Source organism: Thermobia domestica, chromosome 18 (genome assembly GCF_964235325.1).
Source record: "Thermobia domestica chromosome 18, izTheDome1.hap1.1, whole genome shotgun sequence".
Taxonomy (NCBI): domain Eukaryota; kingdom Metazoa; phylum Arthropoda; class Insecta; order Zygentoma; family Lepismatidae; genus Thermobia; species Thermobia domestica.
In genome coordinates, this window is record NC_137471.1 from 90,713,450 (window position 1) to 90,732,106 (window position 18,657).

At 36.5% G+C, this 18,657-nt stretch overlaps 1 protein-coding gene across 1 annotated transcript in view; it reads left to right on the forward strand.

Annotated features, from left to right (window-relative positions):
- Window positions 1–2,845: 2,845 nt before the first annotated feature.
- The window catches only part of LOC145675169 (uncharacterized), a 45,264-nt gene continuing 29,452 nt past the window's right edge, over window positions 2,846–18,657 (forward strand). The window contains exons 1-2 of the mRNA XM_081745541.1: window positions 2,846–2,851; window positions 6,450–6,785. Coding sequence (XP_081601667.1) covers window positions 2,846–2,851; window positions 6,450–6,785 — 342 coding nt within the window. The remainder of the gene's footprint in view (window positions 2,852–6,449; window positions 6,786–18,657) is intronic.

Here is an 18,657-nt window from a genome sequence, read left to right on the forward strand (position 1 = left end):
AAATCCTTATTAGAGATATTTTACTGTAATACTTATTTAATACTTACTTTACAATACGAGACTCACATTTGTTGAACTTAATAAAATATTAAAGGCAAAAACTAAATTTTCTTTACTTTAGTTTTGTTAGAAAAGTACATTGGAAGTGTCACTTAACAAAGAAATCACTAAAAAAAATGGTGAGAAGAATCGTCAGTATTTCTAATACACAAATTCACATCAGTACTTACGGTTTTGAATCCCCCGCTTTTCTAATTTCAAAATATGGCAACCCTATCCTGAGACCAAGATAAAACAAAAAGTATAGACCAACCTGGGTGCACAAATGCTTTCTTTTGGAGTTATAGGCTGCCGAAAACATGAATAAATGAACTTTATAGGTCCATAGCTCCAATACTATAGGATCTACAGTTGTCCGGTCAAGATTTTATTTAGGAACTAGTATGTGCCCTATCCAAATATCCAAGTTTCAGAATGGTCCAAATATCCCATATGATCTTTTCGCTGACATTTTCACTTCAGTGACTTGAACACACTTTCCAGTACCGTTTCAGCTTGAATTAGCAGTATAACCTTGTTTCCCATAGAAAAATCTGATTACAACCGAAGTGCAATGTAATTGTAATCGGTTTCAAAGACATTGGCTTCTTGTTTCAGAAGAGAAAGAAACAGTGATAAGTAGTCTATTGTATGCAGGACACGACAGGAGAGATAGGGTCTAATATTGCTTTCAACAACTGCAAAGCAAGTAACTGCACGACCATCTTTCTTTGAAAGTCTGTTTGCAACAATATACGAAGCAGCTGAGAGAACTCTTGAGGAAATAATGTTTTCTATTTTTCCTTAAGAAGTGATCTGAAGTTATTTTAATTTGATATCGAAATTGAATCAGAGCCATTGAAATGTAAGTCAGAGGATGTGTGTTTTTCTCCCCTTTCCCCTTCATCCCTTTTGTCCCTCCCTGGTTCGATCCCCGACCAAGTAAGTTTGTGGTGGACAACATCGTGTCCGTGGGTTTTCTCGGCGTACTCCCGTTTCCTTCCACATTCCCATTCCACCAATTATTCCATCATCATTCATTTGCCTTAATCATACTTCTCCCTTAGCCTAACAGACATAATAGTAGGTCATTAAACTGGAAGATTTCACTTCATTACATTTTTCTTTAGTCTTCGTTCTGTCATATGTAAAGTTCTCCCTTGTGCATAGCATCATGCCATGAGGGCATATAGGAAGTGTGCCCTCAGTCGTAGATGAATGTCGTGTTGTTGGCACCACGCTTCGGCCGCATCCCCCCTCCCAGGTACGCATTGAATCTGAGGTTGGTAATGCCCAGAGCCGCACGGCATCTTATGCACAAAATCAAATATCGTAAAGTAACCAAGAGCAACAGATACCTGACATATGCATTTAGACCAATCCTCTTTAAAATCGGATAATTCATTCGAAAGTTATCGTAGCTTTCACACGCCTACGCCCAAAGTAAGAACAAATACTTCAATTCGGGAAAAATCCCCTTGTGGTATGGCAACCAAAACAATAGGTGTCTGGTGAAAGCAAAAGAGCATTTTAAAATGAGGTCCATCAAAATCGGACAATCCGTTCGAAAGTTATCGTCGGATGCCACATGCAAACAGACAGACAGGACGGCCTGTAATAGGGAGCTTCGCACCCAAAATTCTCAAGGTTTGTTTCACGACAATCTCAAATACTCGAAGGCATTCGAGCACCGGAGAGTAAATACTCGAAGGCATTCGAGCACGGAAGTTTGATAAGTCTTCAGCCTTATCGACTTTCCTTACCTCTACCTATATCAGTAGCTCTCTCTATACAGAACTTTAAATTAAACCCTCGAAATCATATTAAAATTATTTTTCTGCCTGCCCCGTTATTGGCGCAATCGGCAAAGTGACTATTAGTAGACTAATGGTGTCTTGGATTCCAATTCCATTCAGGTGATGCATGTTTTCTCTTCCTCTTTCTCTCTTCTGACAGACTGCTTAAACCTTATACAGATCTGTGGGGAAAAAACTTTTCCTTCACTTCATTGCTAAAGAGAGAAGTTTTAAAATAAACACTCTGCATATATGTAATACATATTATATACAACAATGATAACCTCGAATTCATTGTTTCTTCCGAACACTCCGATAATCCCGAACTTTTCAAAATATTCAAGCGACTCGACAAATGCGATCATATTGATATATTTCTGTATTTGCTGCTTTCAAACAATTCGAGACTCTCGAAGAGTTCGAGTGTCTCGAAGTTGTCTAATGTTTCTTACATTTCGAGTGCCTCGAACACTTCGAGAGTCTCGAACATTTTGGGAGTCCCGAACATTTCAGGAGTCTCGAACATTTCAAGAGTCTCGAACATTTCGAGTGTCTCGGTCATTTCGGGAGTCTCGAACATTTCGAGAGTCTCGAACATTTCGGGAGTCTCGATCATTTCGAGAGTCTCAATCATTTCGAGAGTCTCGATCATTTCGGGAGTCTCGAACATTTCGGGAGTCTCGAACATTTCGGGAGTCTCGAACATTTCGGGAGTCTCGAAAGTTCGATAATTCGATAAAATTAAAATTATTTATCGATGAAACGGTTTTGAAATTTTATCGAATTGTTATCGATTACTCGATTATCGGAACAGCCCTAGCCTGCACACACTCTCCCTAACACACACACACACACACGCACGCGCCTCACAGAATTACAGGCACAATGCAATAATCGAAATAACTATTTCTCAAACACTCCCAAGTTCACGGGTAGAACTGACAGAGAGAATAATATATTTTCTGCACTTGTCTTCTTACAAAGAGTTTGTTGCTGTAGAATGGTACACGATGCAGGTAAGCTTCTACCTTATACCGTAGCTGCTACGACTAGGAATGCCATTGGCAACCAATATTGCTATTCTCTTCATCATGCTGCCCCTATTGCTTATAGTTTCAGTTTGAATGTACAGACGCACACACGAAGTGGCGAGGTTAGAACCCACTTTATGAATGCTAAAAACTTTCATTTCTTGCATTGCCGTAATTTTGTTCTGTAAGAATGCTGTCACTGGAGCTATGTTCATTGTCACTGTAGTTATCTGTTATCTGCTACAAACAACGAATTTTTCAATATTCAAAGAATTATAAGTTGTAAACCGTTCTAGATATGAACAAACTAATTAGTGTATGAGATTGGGTGGAAAAAAAATCATTGTTGCTTGATACCTCACATGGCCCTACTTCTATTCGAAAAAGTTGGCGTTGATCCAATATGGCGGATTTCAAGATGGTGGTCATGATCCGGAATGCCATAAAAGATCCCTCCTAATTGGATTTACGTAGTTGAAGTCATAACTATTGTCCCTCCATCTATTTCGAAAAAATATCGGTCTTGCAATTATCAAATTATATTGTACTTGGCTTTCCCACATTCATGTTTCTATTTCGTTTTTGCCATGTTTCTAGTGCTCATTAGCAGCTAAAAATTTTGTCAGTGTCTTATATTCAACCCTACATTAGGACACTAGTTGTTTCCTTTTGCTAACGCAACGGCGAAGTGGTGAGGTCTACTTGTGAGACATTTTCTCCGATGTCTCTTTGCCAGGTTGTTTCAGCGAGTGAGAAGCTCACAGCCACATGCGCGCGTCGCTATCAAGTGGATTTGTTTCAGCCGCGTTGAGGCATACTTCTCGTTGTCTCTGTGCAGCCTGTTTGACGGAGATTGAACTTTTCTTTTCCAGTTTTGAAAAACAAAATTATATAGAAATTTGACTCTACCACTATTGTTATTATCCAAGCTATCACTGACCATATTATTTATTTATTTTTCTTCAACATGAAATATATATTAGTTCTTATTAATAAGGAAATTCTAAAACTATGTTTTTTTTTTAATTTGAAAGGGTAGACAATGTCTCAATGTCTCATAGCATTCTACGCTACTGCTGCGATTAGAAGGGCCTTATCTAAAACATATTTAATTTGTATATGAGAAAACAGTAAAGTTTATTTTCTAAGAATAAAATAAATATTTTCAATGTGAAGCTAACATTAAGTTTTGAAGAGGAGCTAAACAGGAGAATTTGTTACCATTTACATGTTTTCAGATAGTTCACTGTACTCTGAAATGGGGAGAAATCAAACTTGGAAACATTTTACTAAAGAGACTTCGACAGAAAGTGCAACATGTAAATGTTGCAAGGTTAAAATAGAATAAAGAACAAAGGTAGCACAAACGTGTTATGGAAACATTTAAAAGCACAACAACCTGCTATATTAGTGAATCCGAAAAAAAAACTTTGACGAATTTTAGATATTCAATTTTATCATCACAATTTCAGATGTAGGTTTGGATACGAATCAAGATCTGAGATTTCGAATTTCGGATCCAGATATGAGATCCGGATCCAGGTCCGAGACCCGGATCTGAGATTCGGATCCAAGATCCGGATCTAGGTCCGGATCCGGCAAGATCCGGATCCGAATCTCATTGGGTCCGGGATATCCGAATCCGAAAATTTTTGGTCATCCCTAATATATATATATGACTTACTTGTTTGAAATTGACATATCTTTGCGAGGGTTGTTCATTTAGTTCAAAAATTGTTCCTTTTTCTTTAGAATCTGACCAAAGTAAACACTTATCTTTACTAATCTCTGTTATAGTTTCGGCAATATATCATTGTCTTCGTCACACACATTGTTGGTTGTTCCTAAACAGTACTAACTGTAGCTCGAAATCCTCACCCCAAATAAGTGTGGGAATGATGATGTCACAGCGTTGTGTCCGGAGTTTTATGTGATGCATGACGGATTGTGAAATGGGGGAAAGATAAGAACAGTGTATTTGTTCAATTTTCTTAAAAACTTGGAAAAACGGCTACAGAGAAGTTAGAGATCTTGCAAGTAGCATTTGGTTATGCATCAATGAGTCCTGGAATGACCCATCAGTGATTTGTATATTTTCAAGCTACACGGATTTCCGTAGAGGATGATTCCCTTCTAGGTCGCTCCTCCGTAAGTCGAAATAAGACGGGAGAAATGTTCAGTGAGTTAAGTATTTCCATTAGCTAATAAAGCAAAATTTTTCAAGTCTTACGGGTACAGTGTGTGTGCACAAAATTCATACCGAGGATTCTCTCACAGAACAAGAAAGACACTCGTGTAACCATCAGCAAGAACCTGGATGAAACAAATGCTAACAATCCGACCTTCCCAGCCAGTATCTTCACAGAGTATGAGTTTACAGAATCATCGGTTTACGGATACAATCCATAAACCAACGCAAGATTGCTCTACTGAAAGTCATCTGAATACCTGCGAATGAATAAGATAAAAGAAATCCGATCCCGAGGGAAGAGATACTGCTTGTGTGTGTGTTTTTTTTTACATGTTCGAATTGGATTGGATTTGAGTGTAGTATCCCTTTCAGCAGCGAGGCTATATGAGACATGGACTCGGAGTTTAATGGGACCCAAACCACGTGAGTTCTCAATGGAAATAGAAAGAGAGTCTTCCGCACCAAAGCCGGATACACTTTCCACATAGCAACGAGGGAACTCATTCACTTGTTCAGGATCAGCATCACGAAATAGTTCCACATCGTCTAACTGTCAATTAAGTAGTCTACACAATTGAGTTACAACGGTTCTGCCATCCATTTTTTACAAATGATCGGATAAATGGGCATCTGGACAGTAGCGTCTGCACCATGACAATACTTTGTGTGACACTTCAGGAATGGTGTCACACTTCTTGGCCAAAAGCAACATACACCATCACCCTACTCGCCGGATCTAACTTCATGTAACTTTTCCTGTTTCCTACAGTGAAATATCTTCTTCCCCATATCATCCAGGGCATTCGGGTTAACACTGTGAGGCAACTTCGGCATCCCACAACAGACGTTCGGTACTGCTTCCAGCGATGGGTAGGGATCGATGGGTAGATCCATAAGGAAAGTACTTTGAAGGGGATAAACACAAATAGATAATAACTTATACCTATGATTTTTACAGCAAAAGTCCAAAAATTAAATGAGTGATACTCGTATACTTAATTGTAATTTGTATCAGTTGTACCATTGTATCAATTGCATCATTGTCCACGCGTTATTACTAACACTGAAAGGAGACCAACATGTTTCTGAACTAGTGGTGAAAGAGAATGAATGTTGTTTAAACATTTACGATGGTTGTTGTTGGATTACACAAATAACTCAAAATATTTTGGCTTTTAACGTCGTGCTTATTTAAATAACTACTATTCCAATTATTTTTTTTTATATGTTTTCCGTATTTTCGTGTTGATGCTAATGAGAAAGTAAGCGAAACAACGTTCATTAATCATAGGATAATTTAAGCAAATTCTACTTTATAATCAGAAATAACTACATGTAGATGTGTTTTTAATTCCTTACCTAACTCACAAGTTTTTCTATTTATTTTTACAGTTGGAAAGTAGATCTCATACTGAATTTTCAGCCATCATGGTTTTTCCAGGATACGATGATATTCCACCATTTGTGCAAAAGTCAAGGTCTGCACCGAAATTAATTTCAAATAAGGAATATTTTATAGTTGTAAAAAATCCTTCAACGGAAGGTTTCAGGATGTTTGAGGAATATTACTTCGAATGGGGAAAAAGAAGAAGTAGAAAGAGGACACCACTGCAAAGAAATTACATTGGTGTGAGTCAAAAAGATGGAGATTGGGAATTATCTAAGATTACTATTTGGGATAGGAGAGCAAATATGAATGGTACACAAGTTCTAGTGGGTAATCCTTTGGTAAGGTGATATCTTTTTTTAAATTTACTATATATTCTAAAGAGTCTTAAATAGTTTTGGTTTGTTTGGGCTTAACGTCCCTGTAACACCGAGGCTATATCTCTAGTAGCAGAGACAATTTAAAAACCGCTTGCTGTAAGCTTGAATTGCAAGTCGGCTAAGCCTACATCCAGCTTGATTGGCAAACGTGCAAACATACTGCAAGCTGGATTCCAGTAACAAAGTTACATGGGGCAACCTTGTATTCAGTGTTCCATTCAAGCTTGACGCAAGCGTTTTACAAATCATGCCAAGTCAATAACTAGTGAACAACCAGTGAACAGCCACGAAGAGCCTAAAGCATCGCTTGCAAGTACAACTAACGCAGATTGTATGAAAGCATGCGTTTCAATTGAAAGCGTAGAAAGCCAAAAGCCTAGTACGCGCCAACTGGGCGAAAGCTTTCTTGCTACTAGGGATGAGACATGGTTGGTTTGTTGGATTGGAGTTTGGCATCTCTTTTAGCTCCGAGGCTGTGCTAGACGTAAACCTACAGTATATCTTGGAATCCGAACACCATGTGTCCCACCGGAAATCGAACCCAGGCTTCCGCACCGAAGGAGTATGTGAGACTTGAACCTAAAACTTTATATAGTATTTGAATTAAATGAAGTTACACACGGAATCGAACTCTGGTCGAAGTTACACACGGAAGTTACACAAGAATGCTAACTATTCAGCTAAGTAGGAATTCGAGCCCAAAATGGAGACGTATTTTAGAAATGTTTAAAATTTAATTAAATATATTTCTACATCACCACTTTCTCAATATTAACTGGTTTGAATTTAAAGTACGCAATGGTTTGAAACTTCAATACCTTGTGTATTTTCAGAAAACAGAAGTAAAATATTTGTCGCTATTGGGTCACAGTGCTCATTTGATGGAGTAAGATTTAAGTTGCACTAATATTCTCATACAGCACTGGATGTCCATTATTCGACATTCATGGAGTGCCTAATACATCAGTTTCAAGCTCATAGATATTCAGAATGGATAATGAACATCTAGTGGATGTTCCTTCTATAGGAATCCAAGTGTATGAATATCCAACTGAGGTCTATTAAATCCTAGCAAGCAATATGAATGCGTAATGGACGTCAAATGGATGTTCATTGGATCTTTTTGTATAATGTAAAATAAATTTGTTTTAACAAATTGTGAAGGTCTATTTTTGCGGTAAAATATTAATTGCAGAAATGCTGTGGAAATTTGTGATTTAGGGTAGGAACCCACAGGTTATTTAGGTTAATCAGCGACAAGTAATTTAAATATCAGGTAGTCTAGAAAGTAGTGAGCCTTTTCGTACTAGATGGCGTTAGTGTTCCAAATCTTAGGGTATATGAACAGCAGCGGTTCATGCCTAACGTCATTAGTGAACTGACAGTTGAAGGTAGTAAATGTGCAAAACGTGTTGAAATCCTTACCGATAAGAAGATATTGCGCGTGAAATTGAATGAACGTTCTGCAAAAATTGCGTTAGATTTTACAATTTTATTTCAATTAAGGCGTAAATGCTGCCCAGGCGAGTGAAGAACTGTGCTTTATATGGGCATGATGTGTTATCAAGAGTAAGAGCCAAAATATATTTAGTCACTTTTGTTCTGGAGATTTGGATGTCCAAGATACTCATTGCAGTGAACAATTAATCATATCAAAAGTTGAAGACAATTGTCACGAATGGGGAGACGGTGACTTATTATTTAAACTGAAATCTGTCAATTATGATAATTTAGCCAAATATGAAATTTAAAAAAAAATTGAATGAATTTTGCTTCATATGTATGTTTTAGGATTAACTAATTCATATCGAACTCCCGAAGAGAAACATCAAAACAATTTAATAACAGTGTCTATAGCGACAACTCCCAGTCACGACCCCTCTTCAGTTTGATTAGAAAGAGGAAAGAAAGAGTGAGAAAGAAGAGAAGGTAGGAGGAAGGAGGAAAAGAAGAAGGAGAAAGGAAGGAGGAACTAGAGATAAAGGATTACTGGATAATTATTGAAATATGATAAAGGAACTTGAATAGTTATTAAAAGGTGATTCATATTCGAAGGTTATTATTTGAGGATCAATTTTGAAGCGGTCCCGAAGAGACATGTTTCCTCATACTATCCCGACCTGGATCCAGGCAACTGCACAAGTGGGAGTTACCCTAAACCAGCCCATGTGACGAGAAGTTTTAATTTAATTGTTTGTCTATTATTTCGAAATGTTAAATAACGTATATTCAGTATTTGAATATTCGTAATGGAGATCAAACACACATTTGAATCAGCCAAGAAAAAATGTTAAAGTAATGTATATATTTTCCTCCAATAGAAGTTTTGAGATTTCTGAAAAGACTGTCGTTATTCAGTCTCATCCTGTTATTTTGGCTTTTCTCCCGGAGCCGATTTAGATTACTTTAGAATTAGTTATCTTTCATGACCTCCATCATACATTAATACATATAACATGCTATTCCACACTTATTATAAACAGTACCATAGTAAATCAATATTAAATGCTACCACTTAAAAACTAAATTTGTCGTTCATTCACGCACACGCACATACATATAGGACAGCGTATCGACATCGGTGAAAATAATTTAAAGAAACCATCTAACTACAACTGCCGAACATTTATTACATCTATTAGGAAATTAAACACATAATTGCATAAACATGCAATAAACATACATATTAATATAGCAATTCACATACGAAATTAAACTATATATTGTTATATATGATGTTTTGGTTCTGGGATTGGCGTAGCAATTATGTACACTTTCTTTTGTGAAATCGTAATTGAGATCACTTCTTCACTCTCCACCCAGTACGACGAAGTTGGTTCGGAGTCCAACTCCCTAATAGCCTCGGTTTTGAAAACGTCTTTAGCCTACTGGTTCGCAGATGATGAGAAAGTGCACTAACAGTGGTAGAGCTTGGTACTAGGAATCGAAACCCAGGTAACACTTGAAGACTGTGAGTTGAATCTAACTAGGTGGGATAGCTTGACTGAATCAAAGAGACCATTTCACTTTACTTTTTATTAAAAAAAAATAAAATAAGAATACAGATCAATTTAACAAAATCGGTTACTTGGAGTTACAACTTGGAAGTTTTTCTACATTATTCAAGTGGGAGCACAACCCCATAGTACTCAATGGGTGCTAGAAGGTTTTTATGCTAAACCGCGAGTTATTGAAAATAGTAAAGTGCGAACTTTGTACATCGCAACTTGCATTGGCCCGAAAGGAAGAAATGTTAAGTCTCGAAGAGGGAATGTGGTCTCAGATTGATGGGACTTGAAAATAAAACTCATATTGATCACTAAACAATCTCAAAGTGCTCTTCCCGTGTGGAGGGGAAACTTAGAAAAAAATTAGCACATACCTGATTTTTCTGAAGACCGTCCCTAACCAGAGCGAAGTTCACTGTTAGCCGTCCGTCCGTAGAATCACCCGGTGCGGCAGACGAGCCTCGTTTATAAAGGCGCTTCGTCCCACGCATTTCTGCCTTTTCTGACGTAGCTCGAAGGCGACGTCACGAGCCTCATCGAGCATGGGAGAGACTTCTTCACGCGCATGCTCAATAGTGGTTAAGACTTCTAGTCTTTCTATGATTTTTCTCTATCACGCCGGGATTGAAATTCCTATTTTACATTTCTTTTTACAGTTTTTGTTTTATACCTGGTTCTAACTACATAATAGATTTCATATATTTATTGCTCTCGTGGTGTTCCCTAACTATTGCCTCTAGGACCCAGCTCTGTGATCTGAGTAAAATCAAAGCTAGGGTCATACCACTATCCCATGCGTGTGGTTTGGTGTCAATGAGGCATCAGGTTGATAATTCAATCTGGACCTCACCTGACTCCGTTCTCCCTATTTCTCTTTCCCTTACTGCACACACAATTTGAAACGCGCGGGCGTCTCGCCCTATAATTTGGAGTCCGGCCTAGGACTTCGAGGCATAACTGTGTAACAGTTATCCGCCGACCTCGGTAAAAAAAAAAAAAAAAATAATAAACGAAAAAAAAAAATGTCGAAAGTCGTCTTTCTAGCATCTATATTCATTTACAACAACGGTTGTCCAAGGCAAGTTGCTGGGAGTTAAAGGGTTAATATAGAACTGGCCTTACGTCAGGCGCTAGAAAACTAAAAACTAAACGTTCTTGAGGGATTGGAGATTATGCACGACTAAACTGCAAGAGAGCAGGATTGTAAGATTTCATGCGTCTTAACTAACTATAGTACTTGTAAATGTTACTCAATTCCATTAATAAACTAGTAGATTAAAATATGTAGGATGAAACCTTACAATCTGGGAAGCCTTCTAGCGGATAATTATCAAAAGGTTTCGTGTGAACTCACAATAGTATCTTTGTTTTGTTAAACCAATTCCTACCCATATTATTAAGTATGACTTCGAACCGATTATGAGTACAACTTCTAGTATTATAAAGAAACTTAAGATTTTGTGAGTCCACTGATTTGCTAATTACAATTGTATTTTACTGTACTGAGTACGATTTGAGTTATGCGTGTTAAATGTGCTTGTCTCAGGCTACTAACTTGTACTCAATTATAACTGAAGAAATTCAACATTAAATACACTCAAACAAAAAAAAAAAAAAAAAATAGCGTGAAGCGCTTTAAAGTTTGACTGTGATGAACGATAAAATTACAAGAGTAGTTCTCATTGCTTATAGTATAAACCAAATGGGAGAAACATGCAATGATATAGGCTAGTACACTCAATTGTGTTGCCTGAATTTTTTTTTTTTTTTTTAATTATTGCGGGGTTGTGCTTTACAGTTTGTGAACAACGTTTCTTATGTTGTTTCAATATACCAGTTATACTTCATAAATCATAGGCTATACTCTACTTTCCAGAATCAAGTGAATATTTTATAACCTGTAATGTACTGTAAGTATTTGAGTACTCCATTACATATCTGGTAATATATTTATTTGTAACATAGAAGCGATTGCAGACTAAATGATTAAACCGCATATGTAAAATAACTTGAGTAATTAACAACTAGCGATTACAACAATTGCTGAATGTTTAATAAATGTTAGAAATGCGTCTATACGCATTTTATATGAAACTCATCCTCTTGTTATCAAAAATGCATCTCACAGTATTAGTTATCGCTCTTTATAGTGATAATGCAATAAATGTACTATATTACAAACTTACTGTATAGCTCTGTTCTATACAGGGTAATCATAGTATGTACATGTGTTTTTCTAAATTTCTACTCAGCTTGATTGCTAATTTGGCCTCGATTTGGTTTCTCTCATCCTGTGTGGTATGCATTACGCTAGACACAATGATATTTACGTATACTGATAACGTACAGACATTACAATCGATTAGCGCATTTTAGCACACCTAAGGATTACATATAACAACTCTAGACTTCTTTTCATGAATCCATGAGAGGTTGTGTTAGCAAAGGGGGGAAACTGAATGGTTACAATACGGACCCTATGGTTAGTGTGTTAGTTTATGCCCTAATGGCCTATGGTAGTATCAGATACAAAATCTAATAATCAGGGATGCAGTTACATTTGCTATACCAAAAGACAGGTTTCTTGCAGGGGATTTCATATCGATTCCTTATAATTAGAGGGGAATGTCAGTGGGGGTTATAGGTTAGTATTGTTAGTATTCCTATTCTTATTATTATTAATACTATTAACATATTTTATGTCTCCTTTTCTTTTTTTTTTTTAATATACACCCCGAAATCGAAAGGGGTTTCTTTGCGGTTATAAAGGGAATTTTACGAAGTCAAGTTACATCATGTTTCATCATGTTAGTGGATCTTGTTGATTTATAGGATAGATTGTAAACGCAAAAGTTAACCACAACATAAGCTATGGTTGATATATTTTTTAAACACACCGGAAGTGTGTTCCGTTCTTTCTTTTAATTCTACTAGCCTTGACTGATAACCGGCCTCGGTTTCCGTTGTGGTGAACTTTTCTGTTTTTTAAATCTTAAATGCCTAGTGTAAGTGATTTAATTATACGGAGAGTAATTCTACATGATGACGTCACGGGGACCTGTTGTTGAGCAACAGTTAAATTCAACGTGCAATGGATAATTTAATAAAGTACTTCCTTGTCTTTTTCGCTTCGATGTTTGCCAAAAGATAGCTATACAGAGGGTTCCACAACTTACGGTCTGTAACATGGTGGAATGAAAATGTGTAAACTCGATTACCATACTCACGTATAGACTTCATTAAATGTCTGAAAACAAACTTGTGCTTTTACTTGACCAATCAATAGAAACTTAATTTTTACATTTAGACAATAACTGTCCATGGTTTTTGTTATTGGTCCGTTAGATCGTGGATATTACAATGAAATTGAGTTGTTTCATATATTGAAAAATATTTAAAGTCTCTTGACATTGTTTACAATCTTCTTATGATTTTTCACAACGCTGATTTGAAAGGAGTTTTTATTCCTTTTATTTTGAGTCTTATCACTTGTCCAAATTTTGTGTTTGTACTGCTACGAGAAGAGTTTTTCACCTGTAAGCAAAGAACTGAGGTAAATCAATGGGAGTCTGTCCGGAGATAAAGGGATTTCCTTGTCACTGCAGGATTTTACAAAATTGTGTAGCACAGAGAAAGTTCTGGATCCGGATGGAAATTCAGATTTTAGATCACTGTTGTCCATTACTAACCAGTGATGGATCGATCAATAACAGTAATCGATTACCATATCATCCCTCTGGGTCAGCCCTGGAGGGGGCTGGCAGGCTGCAATCTGGATCCTTGGGTACCTCCAGATACCAGGGGGGGGGCCTTACTCTAGACATCACACTGGGTAGGCAATGGATATGGCTCTGCAATCAGAGAGACTATTAGACTACATAATCATTAATGCGTTACATAATATCCTTGTCTTATGCGAAGTACTTGTTTACATAGGAAGTCCACCGAATTCCTTTTTTTTTGTTTATTATATATATTTATTTAACGGGGCTGACCACACATCAAAATTAAGAAAGATATAGTAATCAATGGAACCTGCCGGGGTTACCCAAAAATGAGGCTATTCGAAGATGAGATTCGAATACAGAATGTTTTTCCTCCAGATGTCCTGAAGGTGCTGACCACACATCGTCAGCATCTAGGTATAGAAACCTGTTTCAATATTTTATGTGAGTGTAGTAATATTACAAGAATTAATTTTGTATCATTGAACAAATAAACCAGAAGCCTAGAATTGAGTGTATGTGCGCTGACCACACATTATTGTTAGGATGCCTCTTGTGTTCAAGCTGTGACTGTGGATGAAGATCGAACAATGTCACAGTAAGACAAGTTCTTCTTAAATTGATTGATGTACCTAACTCGGCCTGTTTCGTTGTGAGTGGAATGATAATGATGGAGGAAACTGCATTGTTAAATATTCTTTCCACTTACTGTTATGATTAATGGGTGATGAATCATATGGTGAGTAAATCCAAGGTACTTTACAAGGTGGGTCAATACCTAGTGTGTTATGACACGTCAGGACGTAATGGCCATATTGACATACATTTGCCGTATCTTTTGTTTCAGCTGTAGTCCGGTTGAGAACTAGAGTATTAAAAGGAAGTTTGAATTTAGCCAGCGTGGCGGAAGTGAGCTAATTATACAGCTTGGTATACTGACAAGTGGCTTGGTAAATTATCAGCTCAGCTGACGAATGTTTGGAGGGAGAGAGGGGAAAAAGGGGTTTTGCATCGCAACTGAGAGAATTCATCTAGTATACTGTTACAGAAGCCAGCTTCAGACCAGTGGCATCTCAGCATTGTCAGATAAGTATATTTGCATTGTTTTTTCTAATTTAGAAGACAAGAAGTGGTCAGTCGTTCATATTTTCATGCTGAGCTTCAGACCAGTGGCATCTCAGCATTGTCAGATAAGTATATTTGCATTGTTTTTCTAATTTAGAAGACAAGAAGTGGTCAGTCGTTCATATTTTCATGCATGAGTACAAGAAGTCTCTTGTATACAATCTTTTATACCTTGGAATGTTAATATTATCTACCTTTTCTTTATGGTGAGATTTTATTCTAGGTTACTGCGTAAACCACAGAACTAATGATCAGAGTTTGGATTCAACAAGATTCAAATAAATTTAGTTATACCATTGCAAATATGCTAGTTAAGAAAATTAGTTCCAGAGTATCATTAAAATTTTGTTAATGAATTTAACTAAAAACAATAATTGTAACTTATCTAAAGCAGACTAATAAAAGGTTCTGGCAACTAATTGAACTAAAACACAATCAAGGAGAACTGATATAACTTTAAACATGCAAGATTTCATAATGAGACTGCATTTCTAGGTTTACACTTTATTATACCTTAAGTACTCATAGTGTTCAAGACAAGACGTATCTCGCAATAGGGCAATCCAGCACTTGAGAAATGCTCAGTTAACGTGCATATTATTTTTTTCACAATTGTAGTGTCTCGCTAAATCTCTAATAATTTGTTATCTCAATCGTTATAGGTTTCTTAAAATAATACTGTAGGGTTTTTAATTCTATAAGGTTAATTAAGATAAATGAGTCCCTCAGAGGAGGCCGTCTTATCTTGGGCACATGGTGATTTATCCATTATATTGCATCCTTTTTTTTGTAAGTAACTTAGGAAGAATAATAAAGGAAAATGTCAAATTCCCTTGTCAAAGTGAATTGACAATCAAGTGATTAAAAATAACTATCTTTTAACAAAAGTATAAAAAGGAAAATGAATACTCAGTTATTTCCAAGGAGTAGGTCCTTTCACTGCTTTCACCCTTACCACTTATTTCTGGGCAGGTTCTGCTACTTCGACTTCTGTAAGGAAAAACCTGAAACGAAAAGTTCTCACACCCACACATAGCATTATAGATTAGACGCGGGGACCTGAAGTTGAGTGTAGTGTCCCGGCTTCTTATGAGCCGACAATTAACGAACTTGGCAGTTAGGGCGTGACTAGATTTACCTAGTAGTTTCCTTTGTTTAATTTCTAACTATTAAGTATGATGCCAATTATTGCACTGTGTTAATTTATTAAGTATGATAATCAACGAGTTTAAATAAGATCTTAACTTTGTGGTTCATATTTTTTCAGCTTGTTGGAGTATTCGTATCATCTGTTGCTCGGAGAACGTAAAAGAAGGAGAAGGGAAGACTCACGTCTCCAGAGACAATAGGGGAGGTTTCTTGGTACAGGGTAAGTACTAACTCCTTGAATTGTTAGTGTGTTATCTTTGAAGCATGCATTTCAATTTCTTCACGTCAAGCTACCAAGTGGTTTTACTAGTGAGTGTTACATAGTTGAGTGCTAACTCGAGTGCAACGAATTCACAATTCATATCCTGGGAGTATCCCATACCGATTGTTATTATTACGGAATTAAGTGAAAAAAATAAACACCATGAAAGAGAGTGACCAAAGTTACAATGTAATAGTGATCATACGAAGTGCGGTTTGCATTACCTGTGAATATATTAAGTGTTTCCTTAAGGAAAAACAAAAACGTTGTTTAGTGTGTGTCACTCATACAAAAAAGTGCGTGAGTCGGGACTCGATCTCCGACTTATCTGTTTTCTTTCAACGTTGGATACAATTGCGTAACTGCCAATAATCATCTCCGGTAATTGAAACCATGTTTACAACGATAGTAATTTTGAATTGAATATTTCGGGGCTCGAACTCAGGACCTCTAGTGTAGGTAGTGATGATATGTGATCCACTAAGTGTCCATTGAAAGTATTTGATTCTAACCTGCTTTTACATAACCAATTCAAATACCAACTTGCGCTCGTGAGGAGCGATAATTTAGCTAGAGGATAAAAGGAATGATCCATTAGGGGCTCGAACCAGGGATCGCTAAGAATCAATTGTTTATCTGAGACTATGGTTTATCCCAATCATGATGATTTATGAGGCAACCTTATTATTATTATTCATTTCGTTGTGACATCATTTCCCTATTTTCTTATTTATCTATTTTCCCGTTATAAATGTTGGTGTGTATAGAATCTACACGCAACAACATCCTGAGTCCTTGTTAACAGCTGGACTCACTTCCGTCACCCGATAAGAGGTGATTTGCTTTTAGTTTTGAGGCAGAATGAACGACGAGTGTTGAGGAAGTATCTGTGAACATTATAAATATGTGCACCCAAACAAAATGCTATTCGATTAACTTTTAATTTTTTAAAGATTACCCTTATGTTTGTTGATTTTCACAATTTATTTCACTTAAAATTTTAACTACTGTCACGTTCATATATTATATCCTAAAGTTCTTGTGCGCCATGCGCTGTTGTGAAGCAGCGTTTGTCCACCTATTAAACAGGGCCGCTTATTGAGGGGGCCACCGAATCTTTTGACAGACATAACTATAAATGTAAGTCTGAATAAATTTAAGTTAGTTTATACCAAATTTCTTTAAAACAAGTTGACAGAGCTCGTGTATCCTTAATATGTGTCCTTTTGATTTATGGGAATTTCTATTATTCGGGTATCGAACCTAATTATGAAATGATGTACACGTACTGAGTCGCTTCCAATTATTATTATTATTATTATTATTATTATTATTATTATTATTATTATTATTATTATTATTATTATTATTATTATTCTACTGTACCAGTGATGGCGTGATTTAATACCCCTCTGCGTTGCATTATCAGTGTTGTGTGCCTTTTAATTCAACCCAAGCTAAGATTTTAACTTGTATGAAGGCAGGTACACAAGGATGATTGAAAACACGAGGATAGTGGTGTAGTGGTAGGACAACATCTTGAATGTTACTATAGCCCACAATGATGTTCTTTTTGTAGCCGTGACTTTACATAACATGGTGATAGTAAAATAATCAAGTTAGTTACAATGAGCGGTTTCTAGCCCATTACCCAATGGTGGGAGGACAGAAAAAAAAAATGGAGGGGACTCGATCTACCCCCAATATTCTTACAAAATACATATGGTAGCCTTAACACTAGCTTAAGTTTATCTTGCCACAAAGAAATAATGATACTATCTAGTATTTTGATAAACATAACTGAAAACATTCTTCTAAAATGAGCATCACTGTTAATACTTGATCATAATTCAACATGAACTGAACATAACTTAAATCTTACTGACTAAATGTAGCAAGTATAGTACACAAGTAGCTATTTACATTCTTTGAAGAAAATGGAAGACATAATGTTACATTATGTACAATATGCGCAGTATGCACGTACATTGCCGTAGTTTGCCAATAGATTGGCCATCCTTACAACAGCAAAGGGTCACTTGTGTTTACCCAGAAGGGGTCGCAGAAAAATTTCACTCATATCTATGAATAGCAGCAGTAATAACAGCAGAAAACAACATGTCAGCGACTAAGGCGTATTTCTCCATATTTCGTTTTTTTTTACTTTATTGTATTTTAGTATATTTTTATTTTATTTTATTTTATTTTTTTTTTTTTAATTTAACCAATATACTTCCCGCCCGAACTACGCGGAAAAAAAAAATAAAAATGATAATTGCCCAAGGAAAAGCAAATGGGGTAAGCATTGTGTGGAGTAACCTATGTAAATGTCTGGTGGGGGGGGGGATTTAACTTCCCTTTTCCCTGTTTTTGTTTTTAAACAGGTAGGGAACCCGGGTCACAAGAAAGCGACCCGTAATCAACGCGTTTATTATAATTAGGCATAAGTTTGCAACGGAGCAACCAAAAACAGGCAATATTGACTTTGCTTTAATTTCCAGGTTAATGCTTTCCTAGACACGAAGAGGGAGAGCGGCGGATTTCTCGTAAGAGAGAAATGAAAT